This window comes from Gopherus evgoodei, chromosome 1, assembly GCF_007399415.2.
Source record: "Gopherus evgoodei ecotype Sinaloan lineage chromosome 1, rGopEvg1_v1.p, whole genome shotgun sequence".
Classification (NCBI taxonomy): domain Eukaryota; kingdom Metazoa; phylum Chordata; order Testudines; family Testudinidae; genus Gopherus; species Gopherus evgoodei.
Window position 1 is genome coordinate 107,541,391 of NC_044322.1, and position 22,311 is coordinate 107,563,701.

The 22,311-nt window shown below is 41.2% G+C and overlaps 1 protein-coding gene across 1 annotated transcript in view; it reads left to right on the forward strand.

Moving 5' to 3' along the window:
- The window catches only part of COL4A2 (collagen type IV alpha 2 chain), a 182,204-nt gene that overhangs the window by 97,688 nt on the left and 62,205 nt on the right, over positions 1-22,311 (forward strand). Inside the window, exons 12-20 of the mRNA XM_030545953.1 lie at positions 656-700; positions 2,485-2,547; positions 3,407-3,451; positions 6,725-6,778; positions 7,585-7,651; positions 12,865-12,975; positions 13,425-13,580; positions 18,174-18,266; positions 18,639-18,802. Of these exons, the coding sequence (XP_030401813.1) occupies positions 656-700; positions 2,485-2,547; positions 3,407-3,451; positions 6,725-6,778; positions 7,585-7,651; positions 12,865-12,975; positions 13,425-13,580; positions 18,174-18,266; positions 18,639-18,802 (798 nt within the window). The remainder of the gene's footprint in view (positions 1-655; positions 701-2,484; positions 2,548-3,406; positions 3,452-6,724; positions 6,779-7,584; positions 7,652-12,864; positions 12,976-13,424; positions 13,581-18,173; positions 18,267-18,638; positions 18,803-22,311) is intronic.

Below are 22,311 nucleotides of genomic sequence, written 5' to 3' on the forward strand. Positions count from 1 at the left end.
GAATTTGAGTTACTGTGATGAGCAAATGGTCTGCTCCTTGGAAGTAGCTCATCCATGCAGAGGGCGAGTTTATAACAAGTGTTACATAACACATTCCCTGGACTGCCTTAGTAAACAAACTTATGTTGTTGGGAAAGAAAATGTGATGTCAAAATAATTTTCATCTCCCAGGAAAAAAAATAAAATAAAAGTTGGTGGAGGAGGCTGATCACAGTTCAAATAAGGCGAAGGAAGAGAGAAAATCTGAGCTAAACTCATCTCTAGAGTGGATAGAGCTGGGAACATTTATATTTATTTGAGACATTTCTGTGGCACTCATAACCACAGAATCTGAGCTCCTCATAAACAAGTCTGATTTAAGCCTTGTAATGTGACGTAGGGGTACTTGCACGTTTTTTCAGTCTGAGCAGTATGAAGAAACATGTCTCTTTTAGAAAAAAAATCAAAGCATTTCCCAACAAATTATCAAATAAAAAACACTGAAACTACTTATGACTCATGCATTTTATAAGACAAGTATATTCTTGATCAGAACTCAATAGTAATGGTTTTTCTCTTGGTAAATACCTGCTGTTTCATGTTACAAACCTTGATGTATTTGGCAAAGCACAACATACTTGAATATTTATATTTCCTCTTTTTATTTCATTGTTAGGGTGAAAAGGGAATAAAAGGAGAAACAGGAGAACCTGGAACTCAAGTAAGTCAAGAAAACCAAAGACAAATAAGTCTAGCACTGTGGTTAATATTAGTACATTCTACCTTTGAAATGGTACGAAATAGAAATAAAACTACCTCACAGGATGTATTAGCTTTTCTCTTCATATCCCTTAGATGAGTCATGGCAGGCCATATCATGCCACAATAAGCACTGATAAGGCCTCAGCTGGAATTTTGTATACAGTTCTGGGTGCCACACTTTAGAAAAGATGTGGACAAATTGGAGAAAGTCCACCGAAGAGCAACAAAAATGATTAAAGGTCTAGAAAACATGACCTATGAGGAAAGATTGAAAAAAAAATGTGTTTGTTTAGTCTGAGAAGAAAAGACTGAGCAGGGACATGATTAAGTGCATAAAGGTTACAAGGAGGACGGTAAAATTGTTCTCCTTAACCTCTGAGAATAGGACAAGAATCAATGGACTTAAAGTGCAGCAAGGGAGGTTGAGATTGGACATTAGGAAAAAATTCCTAACTGTCAGGGTGGCTAAGCACTGGAATAAATTGCCTAGGGGGGTTATGGAATATCTATCGCTGGAGATTTTTAAGAGTACGTTAGACAAACACCTGTCAAGGATGGTCTAGTTATTACTTAGTCCTGCCTTGAGTGCAGGGGACTGGACTAGATGACCTATTGAGGTCCCTTCCAGGCCTATGATTCTATTCTATTTAGGATGGAATGCCCACTGCAATCAGTTTTATGGGCTAACAAAATTGAGATCCTTTCTCACAACCGATTTTTGAATTTGAAGGTTAAATGTTACTATGTCTGGTATAGATAGCGTTCCTTAAAATTCCATTAAATGGTTACCTGTGGCAATTTTCTTGATCCCTTCCAGTCTTCCCTCCAGCCTGGCTATAGCATAGATACAGCTTTGGTTTCATTGGTTGATGAATTCAGCAGTCAAGTGGACAATAGTCAGATGTGTTTGTCATTTCATTTAGAGCTGTCACCAGTCTTTGACACCATAGACTGTGAGGTTTTGTTAACACATCTGCAGTACCTGGACTAGCTGGATGGTTTTGCTCTTGTTTAACTCCATTCCTACTTTCTGAGCAGTTGTAAAGAGTAGTTTTGAGCAGTTAATCACTAGCCCAGAGGACCTCCCATAAGGGGGTTCCATAAGGCTCTATTCTCTCAACCCTCCTGTTCATTTGGTATGTGACACCCTGGGGAGGTTGCAATTAGAGCTGTGTTGCCTTTAGTATATAGTCGATAATGCTCTCTATAAATCCTAATCTGCTTTCACACTAGTTTTACACAGGTATAATTTCATTGACTTTAGTAGAATTACTTTGGATTTATGCCTGTGTAGTAAAGTGAAGAATGCCTTTGCCTATCTCATTTTTATTAAATTTGTAGGGTAGAATATCTGTGTTTTCTCAGTATCTATTTGAAACTAGGATTTGGATGAGATCTGAGATGGCTAACTGGATATACAGTTAAAAACAATTGCTTTGGGTTGTCTTCAGAGAAGCAACTACAAAAGCAGTTGTTTTTTTAAAGGATATGAGATGGTGGATTCATCTCTCTAAGGGCCTGATCCTAGAACTCTGATTATGCAAACAGACAAAACTCAGAGGAGATTTTAGCTCTTGTATGAACTATGGGTTCAGGTCTGATGTTTACACAGGCCATGGTGTTTTCACTTCTGCTTATTATCAGCCTCTGCATGCAGTGTAATGCTCTTCTCTTCATAGATACATTCATATAACAGTCTGTAAACATAACGGTCTATGTAAGTTCATCTGCAATGTTTCCTAGGGCTCACCTGCATATTCAGCAGAAAAAGGAGAAGAAGGAATAATGGGTTTTCCAGGACAAAGGGTATGTTGTTCATTAAAGATGAAATTTAACACAGGGCAGAGAGCTATCTAAAAACTGTGATATGGCTGTCAGACCAAGTCAGAGGTGACAAAGCTATATGTGGGAGTGGTTGTGCAACCTGTCTGTGCCTAGTGGGACTGGAGAGGGAGAGGCCACTGAGGCAAGCAAAGGAAGAGGTCACTGGCTCCACACTCATGCATATGAAGTAACTAGGACCCCCTCCATATTGGGGTCTATAGCCAATGCTGCAGCTATAGCAACTATAAAAGTCCATGCTGAAATCCTATGACCTGTTTGCTGGTTTTTTGGGTGGATTCCATTTCTCCATCCCCTTCTTATCCTCACAAAGCCAAATTAATGGGTAAGGGAATTGTGACTGTCACCCTTATTGCTTTTATTCATATACACCCCAATAGAAAACCTAAACCTGTTCGAGTGCAAGGATCTTGTAGCACCCAATTGGTGCTGCTCCATTTCATTTGTCTTCATAGTACTGCTTCTGAAATGAACAAATATGGTGGAAAGGATAGGCAACATAAATATTTCTAAAAACATTCAGGGATCATAACATTCTTATGGTGGTTTTACAACGTCTTGCTTTGAAAGAAAGAAAGAAAGAAAGAAAGAAAGAAAGAAAGAAAGAAAGAAAGAAAGAAAGAAAGAAAGAAAGAAAGAAATTAGCCAGTTCTATTTGTACTGTGCATCTGCTTATTAGAAAATAAGTCTATAAATTCTTATTGTTATGGTCAGTTTGTTTTAAAAGCTCAAATGCATGGTATACATTAGCTTAGAAGTGGGAAAGATCAAAAGATTTGTCAGAGTTTCACTTTATTCTGCAAATGATGTTGTACTTTCATAGGGATTACCTGGTATCAATGGCATCCCAGGAGCTGCCGGGGAAAAAGTGAGTATTTAGCACAAAAAACAGATTTTGTTTCTAGCACACTGCTTTTAACATATAGAACTGACATCTTCAGATTATGGAAAAATACATGTTTTATCTTGGAAAGTTACAGAGCATAATATCAATACAGAGTTTATTCTAACCGATTCATTCTAATTTATTATTTACACAGTGCTATAAGTGTACACAGCACTGTATAATGTATAACATGTGCCAGACAAATAACATGCCCTACAATGCAGACATCAGAACTTTAAATGGGCACAACAGTACATAAGAAATACATAATAAGTTAACATTTTACCAAATTACATCATAAAGAGCCAGTTTTGCACAGTATAAGTAATCCTTTGGAATAGTCCATGCTTGACTTTTATATTTAGACTCACTAATTGAAAATCAAAGTGTATTCCACACATACTGTAGGTATCAAATTCTGATCTCAGTTATACCTTGTAAGTAAGATCAAAATATTGTCTGGACTCTCCAACTGCAATCAACTTGACTTTATGGACCAGGTAACTCCCTTGTTCTTTGGGGAATCCTAGTTATTTTAAAAGTAAGGGGAAGGGGGGAATGGTCTGGTAATCAAAGCCTGTATTGCCATTTAGGAATATGTTTTCAGAGAGCTTTGGAAATGTTGTATTCACAGTTCCCATCATTGCTGACATGAGTTCTGTAATTTCTTTTACACCATACTGAAATGTGTTGTCCTTTAGATAGTTTTCATCAGATGTTGTAGAGGTCTGTGATCCATGTGCCATCTTGAATTTCTGAGCACAAATGAAAAGGAGAGAGAGAAAGAACTGAGAAAAGTCCTAGCTGATTCTCTGGGTCCATAGAAACACTCAGTAATGTCTAAAATAAAATGCTGTCGTACCTGGAATCTCTCATGCTTTTTATTTGTGTGCATAAAATGGCTGCTTCTGTCAGTGTCAGAACCCATGCCCATGAGATATTCAAATAAATCTATGGCTACAGGAATAAATGGTTTCTCTATGCTTCTTGATTATGCTAAGGAATTTGGCAGCAAGGAATACCAATCCTAGTGTGAAATCCACAGCTCTTAAGCTACTGTCAAAACGGCTAGTCTAGAAGAGAGAAAACTGGCAATAATTTCCTTTTACTTAAGTAGGCTTGGTATCTGCACCCATGTCAGAATCATTTATTGACCGCTTTTGTTCCTTTTTGAGTTTGAGTCCCAACAACATTTTTAGTAAAGGGTACATTTATTTCAATGCGATGTAACTGGTAAATCATGACATCTGAAGGAGTAGGTTTCCCAGTTTTTTTTAATTACGGTAAATGTTTGACTCCTTTGAGAGAAGGAAGAACTATAGCTCAGTCCTTTCAGTGTACTTAAAGTAAGCAGTAGATAATTAGGAAACTCCTGGCTTCCTTTTTCGATCTACAGCTCCACCTAGTGTGAAAGAGATTTTACATCTATTGTGTAACAGTTAGTTTTCTGACAATGTTTGACATAGATTTCCATTGTGGATCATATCTTTGATCCCTGAGCAGTCAGTTTGTGGTATCTTGGAGAATGCTGTGGTATATTGCAAAGCTTTAGAACTGTGTAAATGTTTTCTGAAGCCAGTTATTGAAATATCTACTCTATTCAGGAGTTCACTACACTCTTCAGTTTTAGAGGCTGTATATAAACATGTTGGCTCAGATCCACAGCTAGTGTAAATTGCACAGCTTCACTGTCAGTGGATCCACACTGACTTACAGCAGCTGAGGATCTGGCCACTATTTTATTTTAATGCTTTAACTTTTTAGAATTTCTGTTTTCTGGAGTACGCATGGACAGTGTATCTAGAATTCAGTTCTAGAAAAATTTTTAAATAAAATGTGATAGTCCTGATTTTTCTCTCCCTTACACTGAAATAAATCAGGAATAACTCCATTGAAGTAAATGGAATTACACTGGTGTAAAACCAGTGCATGCGAGAGGAGACGTAAGCCTGATATTTTCATATGCACAATTGAAATGTACACTAATGGAATATGCTATATTGCACCCTGCTGACACAGACTTCAGATTTAAGCCATTTCAGATGTGTGCCAGAAGACTGGTATAGGCAAGCACTGGAGGTGTCATTGTCTCAGTTAAAAGAATAAATCATTCAATTAATTAAAATGCTCTACAGCAGGGATCGGCAACCTTTGGTACGTGGCCTGTAAGGGAAATCCGCAGGCGGGCTGGGACGGTTTTTTTACCTGCAGGTTCAACTGATCACAGCTCCCACGGGCCGCAGTTCACTGTTCCAGGCCAACAGGGACTGCGGGAAGCAGCGGCCAGCACATCCTTCGGCCCACGCTGCTTCCTACAGCCCCCATTGGCCTGGAACGGCGAACTACAGCCAGTGGGAGCTGCGATCAGCCAAACCTATGGATGCTGCAGGTAAACAAACTGGGCTGGCCCACCAGTGGATTTCCCTGATGAGTCACGTGCCAAAGGTTGCTGATCCTTGCTCTATAGAGAGATGTTTATGTGATAAAACATTCTTACAGATATTGGTAGTTTAATTAGGCTATCTGCAAGACTAGTGCATTTGGTATTGCAGTAGCACCTAGAGGCCCCAGCCCCAGGATGCTTGGTACTATACAAACACATAATAAAGAGACAATTCCTGCCCTCAAGAACTCACAACCTAAGTATAACTGTTACTTTATTGTAACAATGACATCTCTAGGGTGTAGCTCATTAGTATATTCTTGACAAGTTTCTCTAGCTGACTGACATCTGGGGGAAACCCCACTGTGCTGCAGAGTAAGAGGCATTGTGCATGTGCATTGTCTTCATGACACCATCTCCAAGGACTAGAGAGGATGGGCCATTTGCCTTCTCCTTACCCCTCCTTCCTTCAATCCAGAATGCAGGTTCCCATCTCAAGATCTTCTGAGAGCTCAACTGTTTCATTACCTGTATTCCATTCTGTATTCCTCCAACTAGGCTATGTGCCAGGGCTGCACCAAGGCTAGGATTTGACCCAATATGCAAAATATATAACAGGAAAAAACTGAAAGGTAGAACTAAATTATTAATGCCAAGAGTAAATCCTGAGGGTGAAAAACTTCTCAGCTTTGCTGCATGCTTCGCACACCTTAACTATGTTAGAGGAAACCACCATTCTCATGCTTTTAAAATGACTGCTGTAACAGATTAAAATAATGCCAACAAGCTGGTCTGCTGAAAAATCCTGTAACAAAGTATCTTCACTCTTTGTCTGATTTAGAAAAAGGCAACAATTTTGATATATATTTCAGGGTTTCCAAGGATTTGATGGCATGCCAGGCAGCCGTGGTCCTAAAGGAATGAAGGTACTTCTTTACTTTCCTGTACTAAAAGTGAATTTAATTTGTCAGAATTAGTAAACCAGACATAATTTTGCTTATGTTGTATCTGTTCATTAGAATAAAAATATAAATGTTTTCTGAAGCCAGTTATTGAAATAGCTACTCTATTCAGGAGTTCACTACACTCTTCAGTTTTAGAGGCTGTATATAAACATGTTGGATCAGATCCACAGCTAGTATAAATTGCACAGCTTCACTGTCAGTGGATCCACACTGGAATATTGCCACAATTGACTAGGCAGTTGTCTGTGCTGCTTGGCTGTCTGTAAGCAACCAGATACTTCAGAGAAAGGTGTAAAAATTCACAAAATGTGCTTAACTGACACTGTATTATAGGGAAGGAAAAGAGGATGAATATTTTCTTTGCCCCCAATTGATGAAGAAAGCGAATGAGTGGGAAAATCTGGATGAATGAGGACAACAAGTAGGAGAACCAGCGGAAAGGGGGTGTGAATGAAGAGAAATACAAGGCTTATGCTGGTAACTTGAGGCCAGATGTTATAGGTATTTAGTGCCCAGAAATGAAGAGAGGCACCAAATGGGATTTTCAAAAGTTCTTAAGCAGGTTAAGTGCCTAATTCCCATTGAAATAAAAATCATTGGGAGTTTGAAAATTCTATTAGGTGCCTATCTGCTGCTAAGGTGCCTAAATATTTTTGAAAATCTGGTCCTTTGTGCAACGGACCCACATGCTCAAATAGTCCCTCACCGCAAAATGGCGTAGACACACTCTGAGTAAGTATCTGACGCTTCATTATCTATTTATACAGGGAGAGCAGGGTGAGAGAGGGTTTCAAGGACCACCTGTTTATACTCAGTTTCCTGTTCCAAGAAAAGGTATGTCTTCATTGCTCAGAATACTTGTAATGCTGATAGAATATCCTTGTTTTCCCATCTTCCCCCACAGCAAAAGCATGAAATGCAGAGAACTCTGCTCCTTTAGTAAAGCTAGTCTGTATACGTGTTACTAATCTCAAACAATAGTGTACAAACTCCCTAATAGTGTAAAGTTAAAGTTATCTTAGTCCTGATCCCTCTTAGGCCTTATCTTCACTCAGGAAAAACGGGGTGTTCTTAGCTTAAGTTAGCTATCTCAAAGTGAAGTTAGCAGTTTTCGCACAAGTAAGCAGGCTGGGTTAAAGATGCTAGCCTAGTCTTTAACTCAACCTGCTAACTCATGTTAGCACTCCTTTTTTCCCTAGTGAAGACAAAGCCTTACTTTACAGTAAGTATTTCTGTGACATTTATATGCAGTAATGGACAATTTAAAAAAAAATCACTGGTAACGTGACAGGTGAGGTGAGCCACAGACTGATGTGAAATCAATATTCCAGATTGTTAAAATACAGCTGATGGGTGTACTTGAAGACCAGGCAAAAGAAACAGATTATTTTTATCACAGCCAGAGCTTTAAACTAAACATTCAGAAAGATTCCTGCAGTCTACGCTCCTAAATGAGCTTAATCAAGGGCTTACCTAGTGTGATGCATCCCAAGGGATCCCAGGGTTGTGGGGTACCTCGCTACTACTTGTCCTTAGCATGAGGAAGCCTTGTCTGTACCAGCTACGGGTCACCACCAGCCACAGGTAGCACAAGCGCTTCCCTAGCCACTCATGTGGGCTCCATTGCCCCTCTGCAGGTTAGTGATAGGCACATTCCAACCTCCAAGTCCTCCACGCAACTCACTGGAATACCCAGCACCTGATCCGCTCACAGAACTGCAGATCTTCTGCTCCCTAAGAAACAGTACCCTACAGTTTACCAGAAACACTGTACAACACAGCTCCCCATAACTCACAGCACTTAGAGAAAGCAGTTATATGTTTATTTAACAAAGAATAGAGATTCATATGATAGCAAGCAGAAGTATTGGAAACAAAAGGTTACATCTAAAGTAAAGCCATAACATGCATACCAGAGCCAAACTTAACAAATAGAACATTATTATGTCATAAGAGTAAAAGTTCACCCAAAATCCTTCCAGGATATTACAGCAACCAGGCTGTGATAATCTGTTCATGAAACAAACCCACTATTAGCTTACTTGTAAGTGAGAAGATACTAGGATGTACCATATAAAAACCTGATATAATAAAACAGTCCTTTGATCTTTATTCATGAACATCCTCCTTCCTGTAGATTTTGTGACCTCTTGTTAAATTCTTAATCTTGATTAGTTGGTGTCTTAGTTTGTAGATAGGTTTCTTTGTGATATATACAATATTTAATTGGTACATAACCAGGCAGATAGGAATGTCTAAAAGGAACATGTTTCTCACCAGAGGCGATGTGTGTGCATGCGTGTGTGTGGAAATGCAGAGTCATGTGCTCTCCCTGATTTCTGCCTTCCATTTTCAACAGTTTCTACACAGATGTTTTCAAACTGGGGGGGAGGGGCTGGGCATATGAAGGAACATTTGTGGGAGTGGGGGATAAGCAATGATGCCAGACGACTCAGGCCAGCGCCACTGGTGGAGCTTGAGGAGGGACCGCCACTTCCACCCCCCTCACTCATCTCAGCAGCAGGGCTCAGGGAAGAAATGCCACCTCCACCCTGACTTACCTCAGCAGCGGGGCCAGGCTGGTGCCGCACAGTGTGACTCGAGGAAGGAGCGCCATCTCCACCCCCTGAAACACCTCACAGGCTGGGAGGCCTATTTAGGGGAGTCAGGGGGTGGAGGTGGGCTCTCTCCCCAAGCTGCCTGGCATAGCCACTCCGCACCCCCCCCCCGAACCTTCCTCTGTGCCCTGGTAGCAGAGTGTGCTCCACAGTTTGAAAACCTCTGTTCTAGATCCAGAGGTGACGTGTGGGGCAGTCACATGCCCCCCAAAACCTTTATATTGTGCCCCTCACTATCAACAGTTACGCATCACCTCTGTCTCTCACTGTTATATTTGAACCCAGCAGAGAAGGAGATAGATACAGATATAGGGAGCTGATAGAAACACAGCTCTCTACTGTGCTCACTTTATTTTTCTGGCTGCAAAACTAGAACTAACAAAAAAGTGAGTCTCCGCACTGCAGAGACTTTGCACATATAAACACTTCTCCTCCCTGCTTTAAAAAAACCCTTCCCAAATATGTATACATTCTTGTTTACATGGTTAACATGAAACACTGTATAACCTCTGTCATGAACATACTGCTAAGGCAGTGGTTCCCAAACTGGAGTTCGTGAACTCCTGGGGATTTGCACACTGTTATAGGGGATTCTCGGGGAAAAAATTCTCTAATGGCAGCCAGAGCTGTCTCTAGGGACCCTGGGCAGCATGAGACCTGCAGCCCAGAGCCCCTGGGCTTCTAAAAGCTAAGCAGATCAAAGCAGGCATCTCTATCACACTGAGGAGATTTAAACTTCAAGACTCCTTATAAGAAATGGAAAGGAAGGTGGATATTTTTTGCTGTTTTTAAAATTAAAGAGGCAGCTAGTACTGTTTTTAAAATGATTATGAAGAACAAGTTTAAGCTTTGTTGTAATGTGCGTTGTTTCCCTGGACTGCTCAAGACCTGAATGTTTGTGTAGGTGGAATTCTTTGAGTTGGCTTCTTAAATACCTTCCTGCTGTTTCACATCTGATACTCCTTGGTGAAATATCAAAGGCTTGTATCAGAGGGGTAGCCGTGTTAGTCTGGATCTGTAAAAGCAGCCAAGAGTCCTGTGGCACCTTATAGACTAACAAACGTATTGGAGCATGAGTTTTTGTGGGTGAATATCCACTTCGTTGGATGCGTCTGAAAGTGGGTATTCACCCATGAAAGCTTATGCCCCAATACCTCTGTTAGTTTTAAAGGTGCCACAGGACTTTCTGTTGCTTTTTATAGGAGCCTTGATACAAGCTACGAAAGTGAGATCTTGGAAGAGTGTTGCCATTTTCATAATGTAATAAAAATACTGCAATGACAAATAATAAATAGTGTATAATAAGCATGTCATAAAAACAACTTTTCTATTTCCACGATCGCTGCTTTTATAATTTATACTCAAGTAAAGGATAAAATCTCTGGAGATATTAATTTTTAGGAGGGGGTTCGTGAAACTTGGCAATTTAGTGAAAGGGGTTCACAGGTTGTTAAAGTTTGGGAACCACCGAGCTAAGGGTGGCATAAAACCTCAAGGTTGTAACATAGTTTGTTTTGGTCTACACAGGCAAAACCAAAGTATATTATAATGTGGTTAATTATTTTTTTTGTGCAAAATATTTCAACATTTTTTAAATAATTTCTTTTCCGTAGGTTTCAAAAAGGAATGATTTGGGTTTTTTTTAATTTATTGGTGGAAAATGTTTAACAAGTCAATTCTAAATAACTTTTTTCATTTTTTCCCTTCCTTTTCTCTCACTGGATAAAAAGGGGAGAGAAAGGCCATTTTAACATATTTTCAATGGAAAATGTCAATCAGCTCTATTTAGGTTGCAACCATGTTGTTATTTCGTTCACTAACATAGCTGTAATTTTAGTGTAGATCAGCTCCCAATCATAAGTATATAGATACTCATAATTCTCTGTATTGTTACAGAGTTGTCTGACACAGCTTCTATTATAAAATTGCTCCTTCTAACATTCTGGAGGAAAAAAATCTCCTTTCCATATATAACTTCTTATGTGTAGGCCTTGCCACGTTGGAGAATTTCTGCTTAAAGTTAGAGGTCGATCATTTTTCAGTTATGAAAATGTGGTGGTTTTTCAGTTTTAAAAAATTCAAATTCATTTGTGTGCTTGTTTCATAATACTGACTGACTGTAAAAACATCAGCCTTCATTTCATATATTCCCTCTAATACAAAATGCTGTTTTTGCAAAATTGGATTGCAAAAGCTTTTGGTTCTTGGAGGTCAGCTCTGCGTCTGCTACAACCTTACCGAAAGGGCTGCTAAGTACTGAAAACTCCATTCCATCTAATGATCTAGTTACTCATTTAAATAAGAGGACATTTAACTGATTCAGATTGTGAGCTTTTCACGAAGCTTACACTGCATGCTATAGTGATTGTTCCTAAAAGCTGTGGGATATTTCCAGCAGCTCAGGTCAGCAATCCTAGAACCATGCACAGAGAGACCCCTCCATGCATAGATCTGCCCTCCCATACAGAAGGCACAGACAGCCTCCACCCCCTTCAAGCCCCACAGAGGCCCCTCTGTGGGTTTGGACAAATGGCACAGATTAGGAAGTGGATGAATAGGTAGGCAAGGAGTGGAGGAGAGGGAGTGACACATGCCATGTCCCATCCAGCCTTGTAGAGCTTAGACAAAAAGCATAATACAACCCCTATGCAACAACTGGCCCAAAATGCAGCCCTTCTGCTCCCTGGTAGCAAAGGGACTCTTCCCATCATTTGTCCTCTAGAGTGTAAGGCACCCATCAAAAGAGGAGGGACCCTTCCCTGTGACCTAGTGCACCTCCTGTGAATGGGTATAATCACAGGTGCACTGCCACTTCATACTAGGGAGGTCTGAGAGTAATTCTGCCTCTTTTAGTGAAGGGAAACTCCACACCACCCCCACATGGGCATGATTGAACCCTAACCACTATATCCTCCGAAAAGCACAATCTGCGGATTTATGAACTCACACTGGCAGGCTTATGTTTCATATGGCAGCTGGCAGATGTGTCCTGCCCAGAGCTCGGTGTGGCTGGGATACACAGCAGAGCTATGCAGCTGTTGAAACTTTAAATGCAGATTTATTTTTCTTAACCTTTGTGTTTTCTTTAAAACAATAACTTTCTGTTAATACTAACTTTATAGGGCAATTCAGATATTATGATATAACTTTTAATAATGCTAATTTTAAATTTTTTCTTCTGCAAACCCATCTTCTTCTTAAATGTTTCTGCCTGACAAATTACACGTATTTGTGTGTGGATGGATCTTGTGCTGCTGTGAATACTGCAGCTTTTAATAAAACACTTTCTGGAATGAAGGAGCTGAATATTCCAATTTATCTTTCAAGAATTACAGTTGGCTGAGCAATCTAGAACATGCAGTGCTGATTGTGTGTGTCACAAAGATCAGCAGACTAACCTGTATTCTTGGGGATGGGGATGTGTTTCAGGTGTATCAGGTGATCCAGGATTGCCAGGTGTTCCTGGGCCTGCAGGAGACCCAGGGGACCAAGGAGATCCCGGCCTTCCTGGTCTTCCTGGATCGTCAGATGGCTTTCCTGGTAATATTCTGATATTTCATGGTCTAAATATTGACTCACAACAATCCGCTGTGCTCCAATTTTAGTCAGAATTATTTTGGGTCGGGGCAGGAATACATATGGAGCATGGGGTATTGAAAGAGGCAGTGTGGTGTGGTGGATAAGGAACTGAACTGGTAATCAGGAGACCTGGATTCCATTCTGGTTTCTGACACTGACTTCCAGTGCAACTTTGGGAAAATCACTTGCAAACAGGGGTAATGATACCTCTCCACCTTGGTAACATGCTTTGAATTGCTCAGATGAAAACTGGTGTTATCACTATATACAGAATACCTGCATTATTTCCTCATGTGGTGGAAGTAGTTATGCCTACTTTCCCTCTATAACCTAGCATGCCTATCCTCTTAATCTGAGAGCATGTTTGAGAGATCATCCTCAATTTCTTGAGTGATGTGTTCCCATTTCAGATGGCTCTGAAAGAAGAGGTTTACGTGGAGAAATGGGTGCCAAAGGTTTTAGTGGAGAACCAGGTTTTCCAGCAACTCAGCCAGGCCCAGCAGGTAGTGATGGTAAACCAGGAATTCCAGGATTCCCCGGCCCACCTGGTCCTCCAGGAACTCCAGGTAAGTGGCTAGAGATGCTGCCAGGCCGTAAGGTCTTTGGAGAATGAACAGGTTTAATTTTAGGGAATCAGAAGTGTCATTGTTTGATCATTTTCTGACAAGGCTGCTGGCATGTCAAGTTAATAGGTCAGATTGGGAGAGGAATGGGCATTCAATGAGAGGAGCAGAATGTGGAGGAGAGTAAGTGGTTGTATGCACCTGGGCAGGAGGGAGGGTGCCAGAAGGACAAAGAAACACAGGAAGAAGATGTGTTCACCTGATTTTTCAAACATTACTAACTAACCCTGGAACACATATCTGGTTGGTTGGTTTTGTGGTTTTTCTCATGGTTTGGATTTTTCCGCAGAGAAATTTTGCATGGCTCAAGTTTTGAGCAACAGGCATCCACCATTGCTAGAGTTCCTTTTGTTCCCAATGTATTTTAAATAGTTGTGTCCATAGTTAAGTATGAAGGTGGCAAACATTAGCCATTGGTCTAGATCTGCATTGGACAGGAAGGGGTGCAGCCTTCTGGCCAGCAAAAGATTTTTAAAAATGCTGACGCTGATCATTATTTAGTTGTCTAGGAGCAGTGAGGAATCTGATAGAGGGCCCTGGGACTTTCAGCCACAGTCACAGAGCTGATTCCTTTGAATAGCAAACTGCTAGCTCCATCTCCCTTCTTGATATTTTCCTTTTTCTATCAACGTTACTTCTTCCATGCCTGGGTTACAGCTGTTCATCCAGGCACTATTCACTCAAATACTGGGACAGTTTTGTCAGGATTCTGGATATCATTTATATATTGCCGGTCAGTGGAGCTGGAACAATTTTTTATAGTGGGGGTGCTGAAGGGGAAAGCCATGTTTTTGGGTTGGTATTACTACTTCAAGCCAGGGGGTGCACCTGTACCCCCAGTTCCAGCACCTAAGTTGCTGGTTCTATGTTGAAGACAGTAGTGTCTCGCCATATCCTCTAGAGGTCTTATGTATGCACTGACCATGAAGAATTTGTGATTTCTTCCTGTGAAGATGTCAGGGAAAAGTAACTCTTTGTGATCTACCTGAGAAGAATGGTCTAAGACAGTGGATTTCAGTTCTGTCCAACCCCACTATGTCTCTGCTTAATGAGCAGTATCTAGTGATCAGTCATGTTGAAAGATAACCATGCTAATACTGCTAGATGTTTTGATATCTCTCCATGGCTAAAGGAAAATAATCCAGCAGTCCGGTCTAGGATATGAACATAAAAACATGGCTTTAAATATTTTTTTTAACTTTCACTGAGGAAAGGATTGTGGACTAGATCCTGGCTTGTGATACAGTAGACCATTTCACATAGGTACTATAAAACTGCCGTAAGTAGTCTGCTGAGTGTTCCCGTAACATGGAATAGCTACATCATCAAAGCATCCCCACCCCCAAAATAGGAGGAGGGTCTGGAATGCTGGTAGGGCCAGAGTGTGAGGTCCTCTCAGCAAGCCAGTGAAATCTGGAGCAATGTTGAAGCTGCTCCAAGTTATACCATGGTTTGAAACAGATCATGGCAAACCCAAAGATGAGGTAGGGGAGAATGTAAAGGATTGTGAACCAGATAGCTTAAAGTCACCTTTCCACTGAACCAAGCAAAACTCTGGCACAGCTGGGGACATAGGCTTATGCATTGACTGAATTTACAGAGTAAACCCATGCAGTATACTCATTGTAAATAAGCTGTCATTAGTATGCCGTGGAGTTGTAAATTTTAAGTATTTAGAAATGTTTTAGATGTACTGTATTATGTCAAATGTGGTACAGCCAATACATGTCAATAATACTGCAGTTATTTACTAACAGAAATTGCGGTAGCACCTCTGAGCCTCAGAACCTATTGTGCTAGGTGCTGTACAAATACAGAACAAAAAGGCTGTCCCTGCCCCAAAGAGCTTACAGCCTAAGCATAAGATGAGAAAAAACAGGTATATACAGACAGATGAGGCTGCACACGGAACCAGTGAGACAATACTGATCAACATGATAGGCAGGGACACCAGTACAACAGCTGCATAACCACTGTCAGGCAAAAAATCTGAAGGAGGACAATGAGGTGGCTTTGTGGTTGCTTACAGGGCGCACACCCCAAGTGTGATGGTTAGTTTTACATTTGATGTGATGGGGAAGGGGGAGCCGCTCAAAGGAGGCAAAGCAATGAGCTAGCAAAATTATCATGTTTTGAATGGATACAAGCAAGGGCTGTGTTTAGGCTGAGTTTAAGCTGACAGGTGGACATCCCAGTGGCAATGTCACATAGACAGGCCGATACTTTTTAATTTGGAAAGAAAAAGACCAATCTGGAGTAGAGATGCACATGAGAGTCATCAGCATAAAGATGATGATTGAATTTGTGTTTGTGCATGAGATGGCCCTCTCCTCTTCTACATCTTGTCCCTGGGCAAAGGAGGGAACTCTGTGGAGGGAGAATAAGGAGGATTCTCCAAAGGACACGCTGAAGGAGCAGCTAGAGAGGTAGGAAGCAAACCAGGAGAGGACTGCGTCATGAGACCTGAGGAAGGACAGATTTCAAAAAAAGTGTGGCTGATGGTGTCAAAAGTAGCTGACAGGTAAAGGATGATGAGAATAGAGTATCTGGCTAGGAAGAGATCTTTAGAGACTTTGGTGAGAGCAGTTTCAGTGCAGTGCAAGAGGCAGAAGCCTAACTGGAGAAGGTCTAGCTAGGATGGAATAGGAGGAGAGGAATTTGAGACAGCAATTGTAAAATTATGTTCTATGACAGGGGTAGGCAAACTTTTTGGCAGGCCAGGAATGCTCACAAAATTGAGGTCAGGGTACGGAAGGGTATGAGGGCTCTGGTTGGGGGTGCGGGCTCTGGGGATGAGGAGTTTGGGGTGTAAGAGGGTGCTCTGGGCTGGGACCGAGGGGGTTGGAGGGTGGGAGAGAGATCAGGGCTGGGGCAGGGGTGCAGGTTTTGGCTGGGAGTGCGGACTCTGGGGTGGGGATGTGGATGAGAGGTTTGGGGTGCAGGAGGGTGCTCCAGGTTGGGATCAAGGGGTTTGGAGAGTGGGAGTGGGATCAAGGCTGGGAAAGGGGGTTGGGGCATGGAGAGAGGCTCAGGAGTGCAGGCTCCAAGTGGCACTTACCTCAAGCAGGTCCCGGAAGCAGTGGCATGTCCCTTCTCCGGCTCCTACGCGGAGGCATGGCCAGGTGATTCTGCATGCTACCCTATCTGTAGGCATCACCCCGGCAGCTCCCATTGGAGCACTTAGGTGCCAGATCAGGGCCATGCCGCTGCTTCCGGGAGCCACATGGTATGGCCCCCAACCCCACGCCCCAGCTTAAAACAGCTCGCGGGCTGTAGTTTCCCCAACCCTGTTCTATGAGCTTAGAGACAAAAGGGAGAGGGGAACTGGGTGATAGTTGAAGAGGCAAGTGGGTCTAAGGTGGGGTTTTGTTAAGGTGGGAGAGACTAAAGTACCCTTGTATAGTGCGGGAAAAGAGCCAGAGAAGAGTGAGAGGTTAAGGAGAAGAGGAAGAGAGGAGACAAGAATGGGAGCAAAGGCGATAAGGAGATGGGATGTGGTTCTGGGGGAATTGGAGGAGTTAGAGGTGAGCAGTTGAGAAACGTCTATATCTGTGACAGGGAGAGGAGGAAAGAGAGTAGGAGAGAAAGGGAAGGTGAGGGAAAGGGGAAGGTCCTGGCATATTTTGTCAATTTGCTCTTTGAAGAAATCTGTGAGACCCAGGGTAGAGAGGGAAGTGAGGGTGGGAGAAGGGATGGGGTTGAGGAGGAAGTCCAAGGTGGTGAAAAGATGGCTGGGACTGCAGGTGCAGGACTCAGTTAGGTTTGAGAAGTAGAGCTGCTTTGCGAGGAAAATGGCAGAACTGAATGAGGAAAGAACAAACGTGCAGTGGAAGAAGTCAGCCTGGTCTCAGGATTTCTGCCAGAGACACACTGCAGCAAAAGAGCAGGAGCAGAGAAGCAAGTGTTAGGGGTGAGCCTAGGCTGGGGATGGACAAGGCAGACACTGAGAGAGAGTGGCAAAAGAGAGTGAAAGAGTGGAAAAAATTGAGAAAATCAACCATATCAATGCAAGACAGAGCAGAGGAAAAGTCATTGACATTGATAGTCTGGAAGTCATATAAGAACCAGGTGGCCAGGCACGGTGGGGTGGGAGGGAAACGGACAGTATTGAGAGAGACCAGTGATGGTCAGAACGGGGCAGTTGAGCAATAGAGAGGTTAGCGAGCAGTGCTTTAAAAAGACCATGTCAAGTAAATGGCACTTTTGGTGAGTGTGAGCGTTGAACCAGGGCTACATATCAAATGAGAAGGTGAGGGTGAGGAGATGAGAGGCTAAGGAGTGAGATGAATCACCAACATCGAAGCTGAAGTCACCAAGGAGGAGGGGGGACATTGTGAAGACAGAGAGCTAGGATTAAAAATCAGAAAGAAAGGCTGATGGGGAGGAGTTGGGTAGATGGTAGATGACAGGAACATGCAGGGAGAGAGAAGAGTCAAATGCAATGGTGCTCAAAACAGGATAAAGAATGGGAAGGAGGGCAGGAAGGGTAAATATACAAGACATTAATGCCGTATTTCAAATTCATTAACCACATAGGCTATCCTTTTGGACTGAAGGGACGCCAGGGGGATCCAGGTGAGGCGGGCAGCCAAGGTTTCCCTGGGGTCCGAGGACAAAAAGGATTGAAAGGTAAGACAGTACAAATAGTGGGCCAAATCCGGAGGTCCTTATTCATCCAAAACGTTCGTTGTGCTCAGTGTGAGTTTTTCCTCAGCATGATCTGAACTAGGACTGCAGAATTTGACCTAGTGCTAACACAGTAAGAAAAATATCTCATCGGGCTATTTCTTTTCCCCACAAAGCACTTCTTTTATATACTTGTCTTCATTAGGGATCAATTCTGGTCCCACTACTGTAAATTGGAGTTTTGTCACTGACTTCAACAGGGCCATGAACCCCAATGTATTAAAATTACATTGCCTAAGATTTCTCATAATAAATTCTTCCAAATGTTTGTTTTCAATGAGCTTCTATGTTTTCCTCCCTCCCACATTTCTTCAGGTGAAACAGGGGACTGTAAATGTATTGAAAGTGAGGAAGCCAGACGGGGTCCTGCTGGTCCACCCGGTCCACCAGGTTTTCCAGGCCCAACTGGACAGCCTGGACGGAAAGGAGATGTTGGAGATCAAGGTCAGCATGGTCTTCCAGGCTTCTCTGGTGCTAAAGTAAGTTATTTATTTCTTTAATCCATTTTTTTCAGAGACATACTAGAGCTTGTCAGCAAGAAAAATTGCTTGTTTTCACTGCAACTTTTCTTCAATATTCTTCTTAAATATTGATGAAAACCCAAATGTTTTTCATGAAAATGGATTTTTTGGCAAATCAAATCATAGTTCATCAAAAAATGTTTCAAAGAAATTTTTTCAACCAGCTCTAATAAATCCACTGCTAGCTGACAAGATGATGCTAATGCCAGTAAGGGTGGGTTTTAATGTTGTTTCTAACAAAACACATGTGTCTAGCTGCTGAATTTTGAGGATCTTATTTATGATTTTGAAATAGAATATCAGGGTTGGAAGGGACCTCAGGAGGTCATCTAGTCCAACTCCCTGCTCAAAGCAGGGCCAATCCCCCACTAAATCCCCAAAGGGCCCCCTCAGGGATTGAGCTCACAACCCTGGATTTAGTAGGCCAATGCTCAAACCACTGAGCTATAGGCTTTCTATAGTATGTCTTCTTAAAAGCCACAAATCAATAATTTTTGTGCTATTGATAAAATAACTACCTTACCAACAATTGTTTAAGAACATAACATAAGAACAGCCATACTGGGTCAGACCAAAGGTGCATCTAACCGAGTATCCTGTGTTCTGACTGCTGCCAATGCCAGGTGCCCCAGAGGGAATGAACAGAACCAGTAATCATCAAGTGATCCATCCCCTGTCGCCCATTCCCAGATTCTGGCAAACAGAGGCTAGGGACACCATCCCTGCCCATCCTGGCTCATAGCCATTGATGGACCTCTCCTCCATGAATTTATCTAGTTCTTTTTTGAACCCTGTTATAGTCTTGGCCTTCACAACATCCTCTGGCAAGAGTTCCGCAACTTGACTGTGTGCTGTATGAGGAAATACTTCCTTTTGTTTGTTTTAAAACTGCTGCCTATTCATTTCATTTGGTGACCCCTAGTTCTGTGTTATGAGAAGGAGTAAACAACACTTCCTTATTTACTTTCTTCACATCAATCATGATGTTATAGACCACTATTATATCCCCCCTTAGTCGTCTCTTTTCCAAGCTAAAAAGTCCCAATCATTAATCTCTCCTCATACGGAAGCTGTCTGTAACCCTAATAATTTTTTTGCCCTTTTCTGAATCATTTCCATTCCAAATTATCTTTTTTGAGATGGGGCAACCACATCTGCATGCAGTATTCAAGATGTGGGCGCACCATGGATTTATATAGAAGCAATATGATATTTTCTGTCATGTTATCCATCCCTTTCTTAATAATTCCCAACATTGTTAGCTTTTTTTCCTGCCACTGGATATTGAGTCGATGTTTTCAAAGAACTATCCACAATGCCTCCAAGAACTCTTTTGCTCACTCAGAGGGAATATATTGTATCTGTTATACCAGTGATTCTCATCAAACTAGCTTTGTTGTTCTTCACTCTGGAAGTTCTGATACCATACCTAACAAGGCTGATCTTGCTCCCACTAAAATTCACTTTACACCTCTGTTGCATATCTGTTTTAATAACCACTTCTAGATTACAGTGTTCTACATAAAATCGGAATTGGGCTTTGTGAACTGGATCCTCAATGAGACTGAGACTCTTGTTTTAGCAATGGACTTTTTGTAGAGCTGGTTAAAAATGTAGTTTATTTTAACAAAAAAATTCAAAGAAAATGATAATTTTTCATTTGTATCTAATTTTTAATGGAATTTGTCAAGCTTTCAATGGAAAACTAAAACCCAACCAAAACTTATTTTTTGTTTTACAACAACTGAAAACCAAAATTTGGCTTGGCTATTGGTTGTCCTAAACAAAAATAACAAAATTGATTTTTTGAGTCTTCTTCAAAAATTTTCTTTAAGGAAATTTCCACCCCTCAAAACACATTTTTGACTAAAATATTTTCAACCAGTTGTAGGAGTTTGCCCAAAGTTTTACAAGTAATATTTCTCTTTTATAACTGAAAATCTTCAATAACTTTGGTCCAGACTTTACTTTTAGTTGCAGCAAAATCAGGAGTAACTGTGTAATTCATTGGACATATTCAGTCAATTATATTGAATGACACTGAATTCATTAGATTTACTCCCGATTAACATAAATATAAGTGAAAACCGAATTTGACCCAAAGTGACTGAAGATACTGAGCATGAAAGAAAGAGAAATATTAGCTGTAAAACTTTGGGCAGGCACTTAACGCTAAAATACATTGTATATGATCTTTCAAAGCAAAAAATAGAAAAGCTAAAATCACTTCACTAATATAGTGCAGTTTCTCCAGATTTACAGCCATTTAACTGAAGACAGAATTTGGCCTCACATTAGATTCAAGGGCTTCCTTTGCCTTTAAAAAAGAACATCTGAAATACATATCTCTACACTGGTATCTAAGGGCTTGTCTGTACAAATGGCAAGCTAGGGTCTAAATCTACGCTGCACTAACTTTCCACACATTAAGTATCCATGTGGACCCTGCTGCCATGGTCTAAAGTTCCATAGTGCATTTTGACCTATTCTCATTTGAAAGTGGGGTAGATCTAAGTGCACTATGGAACTTCTAGGGTAGTGTGGGGTAGATTTAGACGAGAGCTTGCCATGAACTAAGTGTTTGTGTAGACAGGCCCTAAGATATCACTTTGCTGACCATACATTTAAATGCAGCTTGTAAATATTAGTTGAGAAATCAGCTTCTATATATCACAGATTTGGTCTTCACAAGGATTTATGGAAACGTGATTCTGTACGTTTCACGTATTCAGCAACAGAGAAATAGTTTCCATGTGAACTTTGGAGCCAAGAACAACTTGGCTTCATTTCATACTGAAGGAGAACTACACAAAAAGACAGAACTAGGGGTGCAAAAGGATACTATGCACTAGTAATTGATTTGCAGCATAAGTCTTCTAAGCAAAATTAAAATGGAACAGGACAATTTACTTCATATTCTGTGTACTGTGGCACAAAAGTAAAAGAAAGGTAGGGAAATCCATCATACATGGCTCATGGACTATTCAGCAATAATATGTTTGTTCACAACAAAAAACAGGTGATATGACCATCTACTGGTGCATAAAATGTTTGAATCTATAGCCTCCAGGACCCAACACCTGCCTTATTTTTGGCCTTTAAACTAAGTCCCCGGGGCTGAAATCGCCATAGCCACTATGCTAGATGAACTTCCTTGGGACGGGCTTTGGTGCCCAGACCATTGAATTTCAGCTTTAGATGGGTACCAGGATGGTGTTGATTCCTGACCTGATCTTGGAAGGCCCTATAGTTTAGGGTAAAATAGAATTTATCTGCTAAGCATGCTTATAGAAATAAGAATGGAAGTTGTTGAAGCTGTAACAGCAAGTATTTAATATATTTATTAAAAATAGACTTGGTTACAGGACTTATGGAATTTAAGTGTTAAAAGCTTAGAATGAAGCCTAGTAGAAGTTGGCAGTGGGTATAAGATAGCACAAGTATCATGTGCTTGGCTGAAAGCTATA